We start from the raw sequence: 17,954 nt of genomic DNA, 5'->3' as shown, positions 1-17,954 counted from the left end.
GACCATCTTCCATATGACTGTGACCGTGCATCACAAAACAAAAACAAAAAAGTCATACACTTGATTTTACGTGAGGACTCTTGAAAGGGGAAATGGGTCAACTGAGTCAATCTTGTGTGTTTCATATTTGCTGAAAGAGCTATCCTTCTACATAATTCTTTAGTTTGGGATCATAACATGAATGTGAAATTGTGTTTTCAGCAGTTTTTCTTCAACCTTTTTGGAGGAAGAGTAGAACGATCAGGTATGTCCCCTTTTCATTTCTTGAAATTATTTACACACTATTTACTTTTAAGTCTAATAACTTTTGAAACGATAAGTCTACTGATTTGAAAGTTGACATTAAACATGCATAGAATATGTTAAAGGAGCATGCTCAATTTCAGCTTAATCTGATAATCCCTTCATTGTGGTAGCTCCAGTGGTTTACATTCATTGCACAGCTAGCGCGGCTTGGTAAAGATTAAGTGCTTGAATAGACCCTCTTTTCTCAATTCACACTTTTCCAGAGTGTGTGCTTTCGTTCTAGTATTTAGATAGGGTAGGGGAGTCCATTTGAATTGTGTGATACATCATTTTAACCCTAACTAGGCCGGGCTATTTAGGTAGATCATAGAGCCGGGGGGGGGCCTCCCAGGCCCCCCTCCAGATCTCGGCCGTCGACCGCGCAATCGCGACGAAAATTGGCACACACATTGCCTATGATGTAATCTAAAGTACTACGAAGTTAGATTTTTGAAAAATTGTCATTTATGCTAAATTATGCTAATTTATGCATAATGATGCATGAAATCAGACAATTTGGTATAAATCACTAAATAAAGCCCGAAATGGGCACATTTTTTGTGTAAATATTCTTTTTAGTGTCCTAAGCAAATATAAGAGAAAAAAAATTGAGCTATCCAAAAAAATTTCTTAAGTATTTTATTGTTTTTTGAATTTCTTATGTATTTCCTTGTTTTTTCGACTTTATGTTTTTCATTGTTTTTTCGATGAAACTTGTCCGCGACATTGTTCTGAACGAGAAAATATGTTATTAGTTGATTTTAATCAATAAAACCCCAAAATAATCATGCTTTTATCAAATTTGACTATAAGCACAGTTTCCATTGAAATTGTACACGAATTCACGTTTTTGAGCAATTTTTGGTCTGACATGCATGTACATATTTATGCGAAACTTCGGAACCGTGCGCCCTGGCATCGCAAATTTGGTGTCAAAAGATGCGGGAGACTCGACAGAAAAAAGTCATGAAACGCCGCGGCGATAGCTTTTCGCGTTAGCGATACATCGCGCGGAACGTCGAAGGGGGGGCCTCGGAGGCCCCCCCCCGGCCTAGTTAGGGTTAAAGCTTAGAGTCCGCTCTTTAAGAATCTGCCCTTAACTAAAAATCAATGTCTGGCAACGTTTTGTTGGTTTTGTGATGCACGGTCACATTATGTCACATAATCATCCTGGATGGAGACATCAGTTCTCCAAGTATATATATTATAATGCATTATTCTACCAAGTGGGATTTCTTGAAAAAGGCTTGCATTAAGGTCATAATGACATTTCAATCTTGTAAAGATAACTTGGGGAAACAGTCTCTTCTGCCCAAAATTAGTATACCAAATCATAAAATCATAATTGTGTATGCAAAATGGCGGCTGAATCAGCATAGATTGCAATTTCAGAAATAAATCTTCTCCAACCATCTTATTATAGGAAATATGTAGTATATCATGACAAAATACCATAGGCACATGCCAGTAAATGTTTTCCTGGCTGTATATCAAGATCCTTTTATTTTCAGTGAATGTTTAATGTAATTGATAGAGACTTTATCCTGATATGAATGCATTTGTACATGCCTTTATACAGTTGTTCATACTCATACTTCCATGAAATGCAATGGAATTGATAAAGGAGACATGGCCCTAAAGTCTAAGTGAAAATTTTACACATGTGCCCAAGCTTAACCCCTCGATCGCCCAAGTCCCCATTACACAAAACAGTAAATGCAAATGCATTTGTTATAAAAGCATAGATGATTTTCATCAAACTATCACTAATGCCTGTTCTGAAAATGTGCACATATACCATTTAGGACATTCCTTTCTGAAGTTGCTAATTTGCATATTTGGCTACAACATGCTTGTGAGAAACATGTAATAAGATATTTTCTTGTAACCCTTCATGGTTAGTAAGGAGCACCTGAACAGTATTTAAGTCAAGTATATAGTATTAGAAAAAATAATGAAAACAAAATAAGTAAAAAAGGATGGAGATCCAGTATACAAATGAGATAAGATAAGTATTAATCATGCTGTTATCTGTTTTCGTGATATCTTGTAGAAGTTGTAGATTCATTCGTCCAGTTCATGCACATAGTTAAGACCTTATAAAATCTTCAATCAAATCAGTAGTTTACCCTCTCAATTACCCTTATTTACAAACAAATTATTTCATATATTTTATTCACTTATTCATTCATTGACCTTGTACCTTATATTCTTTAAACTTTCTTCAACACTCAATGAACAGTTTGTCTACACTGAATGTACAGGCCTTCTCATAATGCATGGGATAAAATCTCTTTTGCCTTGCAATTTTCAGTTCTTTAAAAGAATTGTTGGTAACGATTCATGAAGATTAAAAAGAAGTATTATTTGGTGGCCATATTGTTTATAAGTGTAAGAAATGGCTTTCTGGGCATTACTAAGATTCTTTTTAAGAACTGGGTATTTCTCTTGCCCATGTAGCACAAACGATACATAGTAATCATTTTTCCATCATAGCTGCCATTGTCCTGATCGGTGTCTTTCGCGTACTCTGTCAAAATTTCCATATGGCTTGTAAATGTAAATCAGCTTTCCCTAAGAAGCACAGACGCAAAGTGCTGTGGTGTACTCGTATTATCTTTCCGCAGATTTGAGCCATATGACCCCCAAAACTGGCACCACAAAATGTCTGTGTCAATGTGCTTGAATTATGTTTAAAAGTCTGATTCCCCTAGTTTTTACTGCCACATGTGCTTGCACGCTATCACATTTTTCAGAAATCCCACTTGAAAGAAATACAACTATGCACTCTTCAACTATAGCACCAATTGATTTATCCTAAAACTGTTGCAGCTCAAAGTCATAGAAGAGTGCTAGCTTTGCTGTTATGTAAATTTTATGTCAGATTTTTTTTTTCCAATGCAAAAGTATGAGAGTAGGAATGATGCGTCACCATGGGCCACAAAGCATTAAGAGTGGCACAAGTGCATCACCAGTTTGTTCATAACATGCTTACCGTACATTCTGTATGCAAAGTTGTGCAGTATAGGTCAGATTCTTGTGAGTAGCAGACAGTATGCTACCATGGTAAGAGTATATAATGGTGCAAAATCAACAAGGTCTTGCAACGTGATATTTGTCTCCAGCTAGTAGACAATTCCGACGAAATATGTTTCCTGTGATTATTTTGAAAATAAGATGTGTAAGACTTATTTATGACAAGCCAAAAGCATGTTAACAGTAACATGATTTCAGTTATTGTTGTCTCCAGTGCAAAAGGATAAAAGCAAGAATGGTTTGCAAGCTTTGACCACAAAGCATTAAGAGTGGCACAAGTGCATCACCACTGTTTGTATTCAACATGCTTGCATTCCGCAAAGTTGTGCAGTATAGGTCAGATTCTTATGAGTAACAGACAGTATGCTACTATGGTAAGAGTTTATTATGGTGCAAATTCAACAAGGTCTTGCAATTTGATATTTGTATCCAGGTAGTAGACAATTCAGAGGAAATATGTTTCATGTGATTATTTTGAAATTAGGTTGTGCAAGACCTCTTTATGACAAGCCAAGGACAGGTACCCAGAACATGATTTCAGTTATTGTTTTTTTTTTTTTTCTTCCACTGCAAAAGTTTGAGAGCAGGAATGGTGTGTCAACATAGGCCACAAAGCATTAAGAGTGGCACAAGTGCATCACCATTAGTTTTGTTTATAACATGCTTATATTCTGCAAAGTTGTGCAGTAGGCCCTATAGGTCAGATTCTAATGAGTAGCAGACAGTATGCTCCCATGGTAAGAGTGTATTATGCTGCGAAATCAACAAGGTCTTCCAGCTTGGTAGTTGTCTCCAGTTACCAGAAAATTCATACGAAGTATGTTTCATGTGATTATTCGATCCATCTGATCCTTTAAGTGAGGCCTCTACCAGACATAGACTTGAAGCATGTATTAATGATATGACAGCTTGGATGATACGGAACAAACTCAAACTGAATGATGGCAAAAGTGAATTCATGATAATTGCATCAGAACATCTGCCAGCAAAGGTCCGTAGTCAATCATTACGAATTGGACGTGTCAATGTACAATCTGTATCAAATTGTAGGAATCTGGGAGTTTATTTTGACCATGAAAAGTCAATGGCGACGCACATTACAAACACATGTCGATCTGTATATTTGCTACTACACGCAATATTCACATAAGTATCAGGAAATCCTTATAAAACAAAGTTGCAGCCTCTGTTATTCATTAGTATGTTTTGTCTCGTATTGATTATGGAAATGCATTATTGTTCAAGGCTTCATCTTACCAACTGGCCAAACTACAGCGTGCTCAGAACTCTGCTGCTCGGGTCCTCAGTGGAACATCTTGCTTCTCCAGCATTACCCTAGTTCTAAAAAATCTTCACTGGCTATAAGTATCCAAGAAGATAGAGTTTAAAATTTTTCTTCATACATGGAAAGTATTACATTCTTCAGCTCCAAAATATTTGCAAAACCTTGTTTCAGAATACGTCCCTGGCAGAAATCTCCGTTCATGTAATAATAAACAATTAACGGTTAAAAGAACAATCTCCACTCTCGGAGAAAAAGCCTTTGTTGCTGCAGCCCCATCTCTCTGGAACGCTCTTCCACTGAGGATCCGATCAGCAGAGACCACTGAAACATTCAAAAAGCTTCTGAAATCACATATTATGTTCGCATCTTGTTTTGATTGAATTTTCAACGAATTGGTCATTGGGTGTACATCTCTATCTATCTCTTTCTTCTTTTTCAACCTTCTTTTGTACAATTATGACTACGATGTATGTTATTCTTTTTGTAATTACGACATTTTGCTCACAACATCTAAAATAAGCCTGTTCTGTCAATGTGGCCCACAAAGTATTTAGTAGACAATTAAGAGGAAGTATGTTTCAAGTGATTATTGTGAAGTAAAGTTATGTAAGACTTTTTTTAGACAAGCCAAAGACATGTACCGAGTAAAATAATTTCAGTTATTTTGTTTTCTGATGCAAAAGTATGAGAGCAAGAATGGTGCGTCAACGTGGGCCACAAAGCATTAAGAGTGGCACAAGTGCATCACAAGTTTGTATATAACATGCTTCCATTCTGCAAAGTTGTGCAGGTCAGATTATTATGAGTAGCAGACAGTATGCTACCATGGTACGAGTACATTATGGTGCAAATCAACAAGGTCTTCCAACTTCATGTTTTTCTCCAGCTAGTCGACAATTCAGAGGAAATATGTTTCATGTTATTATTGTGAAGTTAAGTTGTGTAAGACTTCTCTATGACAAGCAAAAACTTGTGTCCTGGTAACATTTTAGCTACTTTTTTTTTTTTTTTTTTTACTAATACAGAAGTCTGAGGCCTGGTATAAGAAACAGTTGAAACCTTGCTCTTGTGTTTGCATTCTATAGTATGAGAGTTCCTAGGGATTTCAGGATCCATTCCAAAAGTAAGTAGTTTAATTAAAAAAAAAAGTAAAGTCTTACAAGTTCAACCGTAGAAATTTGACTGAAAAACTGATGAAAAATTAAGAAGTTATGAAATGTTGAAGTTTTGCTAATTTCTGCAAAACAGTTCTTGTACAGTGGATATTATGTAAATGAGTTATATAACCATGTTACAACCTCACAGTTTTCTACTGATTGTGTTAAAAAAAAAATGAAAATTCAATGCTTCCGTCAGTGAAATCTCAGACATGATGTTATTCCGTGTTGAATAACTTCAGAATAGTTATCAGATAGATATATCAGGATTTCAGCTTTGGGCATAAATGCGTTTTAAACGGGAAGTTTGTCCATATTTACAAATAATATGGAAAGTTGTGAGGGGAAGGCATGCTCATTTTGCCATTTGTATATTCATAAAGACTGTTCAAGAACTCTTTCGTGAGAAATTAGCGAAATTTCAAAATGTCACAACTTCATTGTTTTTCTTCCGTTTTGATCAGAATTTTACTGTTATACACATAATATTGTACTCTTTATTCTGAGACTAATGTATATTTCGACTAAATTTTCCCTTCAGCCATTGTTTGCAAGGAAAGAAATCAGTAACATAAGTAGTGTGAAGGGTTGACTGCAAATCATCGATGAGTGTGCATAGAGCAGAATCCACTTCTAAGGCAGTGCATCTTCAATTTTTTCTCAATTTATTTGTAGTTTTGAAAAACTCTGAAAAACTTATGTATACATATGTTATATATATATATATATATATATATATAATGTGTGTGTGTGTGTGTGTGTGTGCATTATGTACAAAACATTGACATTGGAAGAACAATTATACTAACATGATAGTCATTTTTAATGCTAAAATCACATCAAAACACCAGAGTTTAGAAGACACGTAAGTGTATTTAGTTCGTCACCTTATTATCAAAATATTTTGTTGTAAATCCAATTTTAGTGGTCGCCAAGTAATGACCAAACCTCGCTCTACTGTCGCCTTTTTATAACACATAGGCATTAGAAGAGCACTTAATACTAAGATATTGTTATTTTCAAGGGTCGAATCGCATCAAAAGACATGAGTTCGGCTGCAGGGGCTCTGTTTGTTACTCTACTAAAAATAATTTAAGTTAAAAATTCAAGTTCATCGGTAAATTCACCAATATGACCAAACCGCACTCTACTGTCGCCTCGCCACACTCTACTGTCGCCTCGTTTTATGTGTATAACGCATAGGCATTAGAAGAGCATTTAATACTAAGATGTTCACCAATTCACCAATATGACCAAACCGCACTCTACTGTCGCCTCACCACACTCTACTGTCGCCTCGTTTTATGTGTATAACGCATAGGCATTAGAAGAGCACGTAATACTATAGATGTTGTCATTTTCAAGCGTCGAATCGCATCAAAAGACATGAGTTTCGGCTCCAGGGGCTCTGTTTGTTACTCTACTTAAAATAATTTAAGTTAAAAATTGAAGTTCATCGGTAAATTCACCAATATGACCAAACCGCACTCTACTGTCGCCTCACCACACTCTACTGTCGCCTCGTTTTAAGAAGCTGTTTTATGTGTATAACGCATAGGCATTAGAAGAGCATTTGGCTAAGATGTTGTCACTTTTAACAGTCGATTCGCTTCAAAAGACATGAGATTCGGCTCCAGGGGCTCTATTTGTCACTCTACTAAAAATAATTAATGTTAAAAATGCAAGTTCATCGGTAAATTCACCAATATGACCAAACCGCACTCTACTGTCGCCTCACCACACTCTACTGTCGCCTCGTTTTATGTGTATAACGCATAGGCATTAGAAGAGTTTGGCTAAGATGTTGTCACTTTTAACAGTCGATTCGCTTCAAAAGACATGAGATTCGGCTCCAGGGGCTTTATATGTCACTCTACTAAAAATAATCAATGTTAAAAATTCAAGTTCATCGGTAAATTCACCAATATGACCAAACCGCACTCTACTATGTCGCCTCACCACACTCTATACTGTCGCCTCGTTTTATGTGTATAACGCATAGGCATTAGAAGAGCACGTAATACTATAGATGTTGTCATTTTCAAGCGTCGAATCGCATCAAAAGACATGAGTTTCGGCTCCAGGGGCTCTGTTCGTCACTCTACTAAAAATAATTTCAGTTAAAAATTTAAGCTCATCGGTAAATTCACCAATTATGACCAAACCGCACTCTACTGTCGCCTCGTTTTATGTGTATAACGCATAGGCATTAGAAGAGCATTTAATACTAAGATGTTGTCACTTTTAACTGTCTAATCGCTCCAAAAGACATGAGTTTCGGCTCCAGGGGCTCTATTTGTCACTCTACTAAAAATAATTAATGTTAAAAATTGAATTTCATCGGTAAATTCACCAATATGACCAAACCGCACTCTACTGTCGCCTCACCACACTCTACTGTCGCCTCGTTTTATGTGTATAACACATAGGCATTAGAAGAGCATTTGGCTAAGATGTTGTCACTTTTAACAGTCGATTCGCTTCAAAAGACATGAGATTCGGCTCCAGGGGCTCTATTTGTCACTCTACTAAAAATAATTAATGTTAAAAATGCAAGTTCATCGGTAAATTCACCAATATGACCAAACCGCACTCTACTGTCGCCTCACCACACTCTATACTGTCGCCTCGTTTTATGTGTATAACGCATAGGCATTAGAAGAGCACGTAATACTATAGATGTTGTCATTTTCAAGCGTCGAATCGCATCAAAAGACATGAGTTTCGGCTCCAGGGGCTCTGTTTGTCACTCTTCTAAAAATAATTTAAGTTAAAAATTTAAGCTCATCGGTAAATTCACCAATTATGACCAAACCGCACTCTACTGTCGCCTCACCACACTCTACTGTCGCCTCGTTTTATGTGTGTAACGCATAGGCATTAGAAGAGCATTTAATACTAAGATGTTGTCACTTTTAACTGTCTAATCGCTCCAAAAGACATGAGTTTCGGCTCCAGGGGCTCTATTTGTCACTCTACTAAAAATAATTAATGTTAAAAATTGAATTTCATCGGTAAATTCACCAATATGACCAAACCGCAGTCTACTGTCGCCTCACCACACTCTACTGTCGCCTCGTTTTATGTGTATAACGCATAGGCATTAGAAGAGCATTTGGCTAAGATGTTGTCACTTTTAACAGTCGATTCGCTTCAAAAGACATGAGATTCGGCTCCAGGGGCTTTATATGTCACTCTACTAAAAATAATCAATGTTAAAAATTCAAGTTCATCGGTAAATTCACCAATATGACCAAACCGCACTCTACTATCGCCTCACCACACTCTACTGTCGCCTCGTTTTATGTGTATAACGCATAGGCATTAGAAGAGCATTTAATACTAAGATGTTGTCACTTTTAACTGTCTAATCGCTCCAAAAGACATGAGTTTCGGCTCCAGGGGCTCTATTTGTCACTCTACTAAAAATAATTAATGTTAAAAATTGAAGTTCATCGGTAAATTCACCAATATGACCAAACCGCACTCTACTGTCGCCTCACCACACTCTACTGTCGCCTCGTTTTATGTGTATAACGCATAGGCATTACAAGAGCATTTAATACTATAGATGTTGTCACTTTTAACGGTCGAATCGCTCCAAAAGACATGAGTTTCGGCTCCAGGGGCTTTATTTGTCACTCTACTAAAAATAATTAATGTTAAAAATTGAAGTTCATCGGTAAATTCACCAATATGACCAAACCGCACTCTACTATCGCCTCACCACACTCTACTGTCGCCTCGTTTTATGTGTATAACGCATAGGCATTAGAAGAGCACGTAATACTATAGATGTTGTCATTTTCAAGCGTCGAATCGCATCAATAGACATGAGTTTCGGCTCCAGGGGCTCTGTTTGTTACTCTACTTAAAATAATTTAAGTTAAAAATTGAAGTTCATCGGTAAATTCACCAATATGACCAAACCGCACTCTACTGTCGCCTCACCACACTCTACTGTCGCCTCGTTTTATGTGTATAACGCATAGGCATTAGAAGAGCATTTGATACTAAGATGTTGTCACTTTTAACGGTCGATTCGCTTCAGAAGACATGAGTTTCGGCTCCAGGGGCTTTATTTGTCACTCTACTAAAAATAATCAATGTTAAAAATGCAAGTTCATCGGTAAATTCACCAATATGACCAAACCGCACTCTACTGTCGCCTCACCACACTCTACTGTCGCCTCGTTTTATGTGTATAACGCATAGGCATTAGAAGAGCATTTGATACTAAGATGTTGTCACTTTTAACGGTCGATTCGCTTCAGAAGACATGAGTTTCGGCTCCAGGGGCTTTATTTGTCACTCTACTAAAAATAATCAATGTTAAAAATGCAAGTTCATCGGTAAATTCACCAATATGACCAAACCGCACTCTACTGTCGCCTCACCACACTCTACTGTCGCCTCGTTTTATGTGTATAACGCATAGGCATTAGAAGAGCACGTAATACTATAGATGTTGTCATTTTCAAGCGTCGAATCGCATCAAAAGACATGAGTTTCGGCTCCAGGGTTTTTGTTTGTCACTCTACTAAAAATAATTAATGCTAAAAATTCAAGTTCATCGGTAAATTCACCAATATGACCGAACCGCACTCTACTGTCGCCTCACCAAACTCTATTGTCGCCTCGTTTTATGTGTATAACTCATAGGCATTAGAAGAGCACGTAATACTAAGATGTTGTCATTTTTAACGGTGGAAACACATCAAAAGACATGATTTTCGGCTCCAGGTGCCTTGTTTGTCACTCTACTAAAAATAATGAATGTTAAAAATTCAATTTCATCGGTAAATTCACCAATATGACCGAACCGCACTCTACTGTCGCCTCACCACACTCTACTGTCGCCTCGTTTTATGTGTATAACGCATAGGCATTGGAAGAGCACTTAATACTAAGATGTTGTCATTTTTAACGGTCGAATCACATCAAAAGACATGAGTTTCGGCTCCAGGGGCTTTGTTTGTCACTATACTAGAAATAATTAATGTTAAAAATTGAATTTCATTGGTAAATTCACCAATATGACCAAACCACACTCTACTGTCGCCTCACCACACTCTACTGTCGCCTCGTTTTGTGTGTATAACGCATAGGCATTAGGAGAGCACTTAATACTAAGATGTTGTCATTTTTAACGGTGGAAACACATCAAAAGACATGATTTTCGGCTCCAGGTGCCTTGTTTGTCACTCTACTAAAAATAATGAATGTTAAAAATTCAATTTCATCGGTAAATTCACCAATATGACCGAACCGCACTCTACTGTCGCCTCACCATACTCTACTGTCGCCTCGTTTTATGTGTATAACGCATAGGCATTAGGAGAGCACTTAATACTAAGATGTTGTCATTTTTAACGGTCGAAACACATCAAAAGACATGATTTTCGGCTCCAGGTGCCTTGTTTGTCACTCTACTAAATATGATTAATGCTAAAAATTCAAGTTCATCGGTAAATTGACCAATATGACCAAACCGCACTCTACTGTCGCCTCACCACACTCTACTGTCGCCTCGTTTTATGTGCATAACGCATAGGCATTAGGAGAGCACTTAATACTAAGATGTTGTCATTTTTAACGGTCGAAACACATCAAAAGACATGATTTTCGGCTCCAGGTGCCTTGTTTGTCACTCTACTAAAAATAATGAATGTTAAAAATTCAATTTCATCGGTAAATTCACCAATATGACCAAACCGCACTCTACTGTCGCCTCACCACACTCTACTGTCGCCTCGTTTTATGTGTATAACGCATAGGTATTAGGAGAGCACTAATACTAAGATGTCATTTTTAACGGTCGAAACACATCAAAAGACATGATTTTCGGCTCCAGGTGCCTTGTTTGTCACTCTACTAAATATGATTAATGCTAAAAATTCAAGTTCATCGGTAAATTCACCAATATGACCGAACCGCACTCTACTGTCGCCTCACCACACTCTACTGTCGCCTCGTTTTATGTGTATAACGCATAGGCATTAGGAGAGCACTTAATACTAAGATGTTGTCATTTTTAACGGTCGAAACACATCAAAAGACATGAGTTTCGGCTCCAGGTGCCTTGTTTGTCTCTCTACTAAAAATAATGAATGTTAAAAATTAAATTTCATCGGTAAATTGACCAATATGACCAGACCGCACTCTACTGTCGCCTCACCACACTCTACTGTCGCCTCGTTTTATGTGTATAACGCATAGGCATTAGAAGAGCACGTAATACTAAGATGTTGTCATTTTTAGCGGTCGAATCACATCAAAAGACATGAGTTTCGGCTCCAGGGTTTTGTTTGTCACTCTACTAAAAATAATTAATGCTAAAAATTCAAGTTCATCGGTAAATTCACCAATATGATCAAACCGCACTCTACTGTCGCCTCACCATACTCTACTGTCGCCTCGTTTTACGTAATATTCGCATAGGCATTAGAAGTGCACTTTTTGTCATTTTTAACGGTTGATTGAGATGAACTTCGAATCAATTAGAACTTCCAAGAATGACTGATTTCATTGAGTGTACTTTTCTGTGTTTTCTGATCTAGCCCATTTTACCCACCCCCCCCCCAAAAAAAAGAATAACAACTAACGTTAGGCCCTAACGTTACTAAAAGTATTTATTTGAAGAAATCTTGACACCCCTTACCACAATGACGATCAAACTCATCGTCAAACCATGTTTGTACAGAGTCTGTGGGATGTCAACAAGGGTGAATCGTCGATGGACATTCCTCGAGTGAGTGACAGACAGACGGACACACACACACACACACACACACACGCACACACACACACACACACACACACACACTGCTGCAACTGTGAAAGCGATATGTGTTTACATGACGTTCACTCGGTGGTGTACGTTTACAACGCAGGGGAAAGGGAATCTCCCACCTCATACATATTCAATAAGGCTTCGGCAGTCTCCGCGCCAGCTCATGAATAATTAATGTCTGTGACCTTTGGTGAAACTACTTCCCGCAGAGCATTCTCGCCTCTTAAGTGCCTACCTTGGGGGTTCCCAGTCTACCGAAGGCCAAAGGTCTCATCATTCAAAGGTCTCATCATTTTGGGCACATGGAAAGCGACTGAAGTTGCTGAATCGTAAATTTGCGAAATATGTGGCTGACAAGAATTCTCTATGGACATAGATTCCGCAGTGCCAAGGTCCCGGGACTTCAGTGGGCTGGGTAAATATCAATATAAACCGTATTGTGTGAAGTTATTTATGGCAAAAATAGTCAACCATGGAAACTGTAGTCCCATACATGAGAAACGCTGTTAGTAATCCTCAAATATAGTAGTCTGAATAAGATTAAATAATTGTTCATGCACTTCATGCACTTAATGTCCTAATTAGATAACAAGTAAATACAAGTAATTTAATAAGTATAATGTCTTGCAAACTCAGAGACTCCAACCCCAAGCACCTTCTGATCTGGAGATTCTCCCGCCCGAAACCCCTAGCAAACGGGAGACTCCCAAGTAACGTTAGACCCGGTCTAGATGTGTGCGAACCGCGAAGTTCCTAGGGTTCTAGATGTTCTCTGGTGCTATCTAAGGCTTATTTTTTCAACATACGTTAGCAATAAGTAAGAAATCCTTTCCACCGGGAGACACAGAGCCAGGGCGGGAGAAATCAAATCTCAAGCGGGAGAACGGGAGATTTTGCAAAAATGGGCTTTCGGCGGGAGATCTCCCGTCGAAAACGGGAGAGTTGGAGTCTCTGCAAACTACTGGCACCAGGTATACACATTGTACTTCAATTGTTACTGCTCTGCTCCTATGTCCTAAATTTAAATTTAAATTTGATTTAATACACCTGCACCTACTACTACATGTAAGTATGGTTGGACCTACTACTCATCGACCACCTAATGTTTATTTGCTTGATAAGAATATTTAACACTGAAATTCACGTAAAAACTTGACCTACTATGTGATGATTGAGAAAATCCAGCACTATCAAATGCCGTTCCCTTTTCAGTTCGAAGTTTCAGTGCAAAAATATCGCCGTCAAACTTGCGTGGCCTCGTTTCAGCTCCCCGCAGTGCCGCTCCTTATTGAGATCGACCGCTGTTTTTGCATTGACAATGCACAGCGGTGGGACTTTCTTGCACAGTATGATACAAATGTAGTTGATACTCATGAATGTGACCCCACCAAAGGGCGTTTACCGAAGTGATACACATGATTGATTCAGTACCTAAAATAGCAAGGCCGATTTCCACAGCAGAGCAAGTATTTGTGGACATCTGCCCTTTAATTTCTGTCAGTTCATTTCATATTTCCTTATTTCACTTTGTCTTTCTTTATTTTCCATCCTTCTTTCCTTCTTCTTTTTTCTTTTCTTCTATCTTCCTTTCCTTCTTCCTTTAATTATCAGAAAGACTTCGTAATGTCCCCCCACAAATTTACTTTACCCCTCTACATAGACAGAAAGATCCGTCTGTCCAGAGGACTCTTTTTATATTTTGCCATTAACGCTGTCCTCCGTAGACAGACGGAAGGTTGCAGTACCCATTGCTGTGTGGATGTTCTTAACCACTGTCTCTATGGAAAATTGGGTGAGGTACCTCACCCTTCTCGATTGCAACTAATTCACGGCCCTAGGTCGGCAAATTTAAGCTTGTATAGTGAAATTAGCTTTTTAAGAATACATTACACTCACCAGATTAATGAGTAATCCAACATTTTAATAGAATTTTCAACGTAAAACACAGCCTGTCGCGTCGTCACGTTCAAACTGCAGAAACATACACTATGAATCTATTAGCCAATCACATGCGAGGTAGTTTCTACGTGTTTGTTTTACTAAAACACGTACCTCGCATGTGATTGGCTTACAGATTCAAAATGGCGACTTACAGCTTGCGAACGGCGATGTTGCAATATCGATAAAATTTCTGCGTTATAACTGAGTTTATGTGAGTATTTCGATTGCACAATGTGAGAAATGTTTCCCAAATATTGCTGCATAATGTGTCATGTCATGTCAAACTTGTTTGAATGTAAAAAAGCTGTCTGAAATTTGGTTTATTGTAACATTTGATCTGTGCGCGACTGCTCCACACAGGAGCCGCAATCATTGACTTCGGTCTGTATACGGAGGGGATCCGTGAAGCCAGACGCAGTCTCCGCGGAACATTCCCCGACGGACAGATACAGACCGATCTTTCGGTCAACCCTCTACACTGCTTAACCTTGATAGCTTTCGCACAGATGCACACACTACCGGCACCTTATGGTGGTGCCTATTTCACAATTTTGCTTTCTTTTTAACAGGACAGACACAAGAGGAGTTCATGTTCATATTTCTATTCCCATTGTGCTTGATCTTTCAAGCTCAATAAACAAAGTAACTAGATTATATATTCTTTTAAAGATTGTAACACTTAATAAAATGTAGAAATTGAGTCAAGATTTCTTTAAAGGTGAAGGAAAGCAGACTGATGATCTCGTAGTGGTGATGATATTAATTTCATTCTCACCATGCACATTTCATTCACTTATTATACAGCAAGTATCGACGATTCAGACCCATCACAAGGTATATGATAAGGAATATGGAAAAGAGGTTGGCCATTGAGGAGGAGAATGCAAGACACCTTAGCAGACCCTTCCTAACTCCCGTAAGTATGATACGAACTACACATTTTACTGCCAAGGAAAACAAAGACGCAATCTTAGTTGGCTTTTTGGTATTACCATGGATTAAATGGTGGCTAAAATACTGATTTTGTTGAAGTGAAATATAGAGCACATATTCCTTTACCTATTTACCCCCTCTTTCATGTAATTTATTACATGTGTATTGTCTTGTGTCATGATTGGATAATATTGGACCTGATTTTTCTATATCAACCTGCTGTCTTGTGAAGAACTTGACATATAAAGGGCATGGTTGGATGTAGATGGAGCTCCAGTAAACTTGAAGAACACCCTGTACCATTCCCACATCTACGACCTAAAACACCAGCAACTTGTCTCTTGTTAGAATGAACTTTATCTCCTTTGCCACTTTCTTTGTCTGAAAGATTTGTATTATACCTTTGATGTTCATAGTCTTCATTGATAAACTTGCCCAAATTGTAGAGTAAAGGAGCTAAACCACTTGCTGACAATAAATTGATCTAGATCATGGCAGGAATAGGAGTGGGCTGCTTGATCAGGCTCCACCACATTGTTTTATACTGTATATTCCTCATTTGGGCACACTTACTAAAGTCTCTTGTCAAAACTTTTCTAAATAGTTACCAAGTCATGTGTGTATTTTTCTTTCTTTATGAACATTCAAATAATACATATGTTTATTTTTGTTCATAAAGAGGATGTCCAGTGTGATATTTTTTTTTCTCATGTGAATTGCTTAGCACAGCGTACAGTGGAGAGTTACTACATGAGGACATGTCAAAGGTGTGATATTTGTTTTATGAGGCTAAAGTGAAACCCAGTGAATCATGTTATTGTTCTGATTTTTTTTTTCTCCTCTGATCAGGAAGAGGAATTCGGTCATGCCAAGGAGAGGGCAGTCGAGGAGAAGAAGCAGTTTCTCACCAACTTGCGATTCAAGAAGGTCCCGCCACACCGGTACATGGACGACCACTTCTCCCACCTCAGGATATCCCGGAAGTGGGAGTGAGGCTTGGATGTTGGGTGAAGCATTGTGATATGGACTGCATCCGCAGATTGAAATGACTTTGGGACGGACAGGAGTTGGGAACTGTGGCAGACGTGATGCCTCCTCCGTGACATCGGACTCCGACTAATGTTGATATAATCAGGCATTTTGTAAAGAACATGTACACAGGAGAGGCAGTATTCTTCTCATAGCATCCCCAGCCATGTGGCTGCCAGTTTTGTCTAGTGGTAGGTGCTCATTGACATACATAAGGTTTATTTTTCCATTGTAGATGTAGGTGTGGTCAGAATATCACATGTGCACCACCTATATCCATTACATGTGAAAGTGTTGAAAGAGCTGAGGACAAGATTGAGCTGACTGTGAACTGTTCATTGATCCCGCCTAGAAAACACTCAGTTCATTTCCGTAGTTGCATGTTGTGATTTCAGAGCAGTATACAGAGTACATGTATGTTGAAACCATCATCTATTATGGTAAAATGTGATCAGTCCCATTTTGACGTGTCCATCAGTAGTGTACACATGATTATGTTATTCTTAAACTCTAAAAGGGTTCAGCACATGCACCTCAAGCTGTTAGTCATGTCACATAGATCACAGGGCCCCCAAGACTGAATAAACAGCACACAGAACTTTACCTGTAACTGACAACAGCTGAAAACTTTGTGAAAACTCTGTGAAGTTGGACCCAGTTCTGTGTTGGAGATTGATGGCAAGCAAAGTCATTTTATCATTATTGCTATGCAAAAAGCTAGGGTTCCAGCCCCTCTCACCTGTCAATGTAAGACAACAGCTCTGTGCTTGCATGCATTTGGTTAATTGAGTTCAGGGTGCATCTTGCCAATGTGATACAATGTGATATATGGGGCAAGGATTGCAAGATATGAAGCAGGGTTGGTCTACAACATGTGGGATATTTTGAAAAATACAGAGTGAATGTCTGATACAAATTGTGGAGTAAAAGACCTACAAACACATGTCACTTTCATTGTGTATATTTTTTGCTGCCTGCCATAGCAATGGTAATACAGTAATATTGACTGATGCATTGTCCAAGTGAAAGATACCGAAAATGAATTAGAGCATTTCTCTATCTCGGGACAAATTCTTGGTAAAATCAAAGCTGACAACATGAGATGAGCAAGATACTTTTCATTGCATGAATTTTTTGCAAATTGTAACTGATGGCCTTTTTCATGGCATGAAATTTTTGGCAAATTGCAACTGGTATTCAATGCAAATAGTGTAGATCAGAACTTTTGCATGCATTTTGATTTTGTGAATCTTGTCTCTCATGAAATTTGCAAAATTAAAATGCACACAAACATTTCTGGTTTTATAGTACAGTTGAACCTCTTGTATCCGGACCAGTCGGGACCGGGGCTCATCCGGATAAGGGATTTGGCCGGATATGGGAGACTCAATGCTTTATACATGTACATATACATACACATGTACTGATGTAGCCCATTGTAGTACCACATGTAGTAATGTGTATACTGCAACCTTTTCATTGTTACATTTGGGGA

The 17,954-nt window shown here is 38.2% G+C and overlaps 1 protein-coding gene across 1 annotated transcript; it reads left to right on the top strand.

Annotated features, from left to right (window-relative positions):
* The first annotated feature begins 12,818 nt into the window (after nt 1–12,818).
* Nucleotides 12,819–17,672, top strand: LOC140226957 (large ribosomal subunit protein mL63-like). The gene is made up of 3 exons (XM_072307391.1): nt 12,819–12,971; nt 15,302–15,413; nt 16,280–17,672. Exons 1-3 carry the CDS (start codon nt 12,901–12,903, stop codon nt 16,421–16,423), a joined length of 327 nt encoding a protein of 108 aa, XP_072163492.1. The 5' UTR covers nt 12,819–12,900; the 3' UTR covers nt 16,424–17,672.
* The last annotated feature ends 282 nt before the right edge of the window (nt 17,673–17,954 follow it).

The sequence above is a fragment of the Diadema setosum genome, chromosome 4 (assembly GCF_964275005.1).
Source record: "Diadema setosum chromosome 4, eeDiaSeto1, whole genome shotgun sequence".
Lineage (NCBI taxonomy): Eukaryota > Metazoa > Echinodermata > Echinoidea > Diadematoida > Diadematidae > Diadema > Diadema setosum.
The sequence above is the reverse complement of the archived record's forward strand: the minus strand, read 5'-3'. Positions and strand labels throughout refer to the sequence as shown.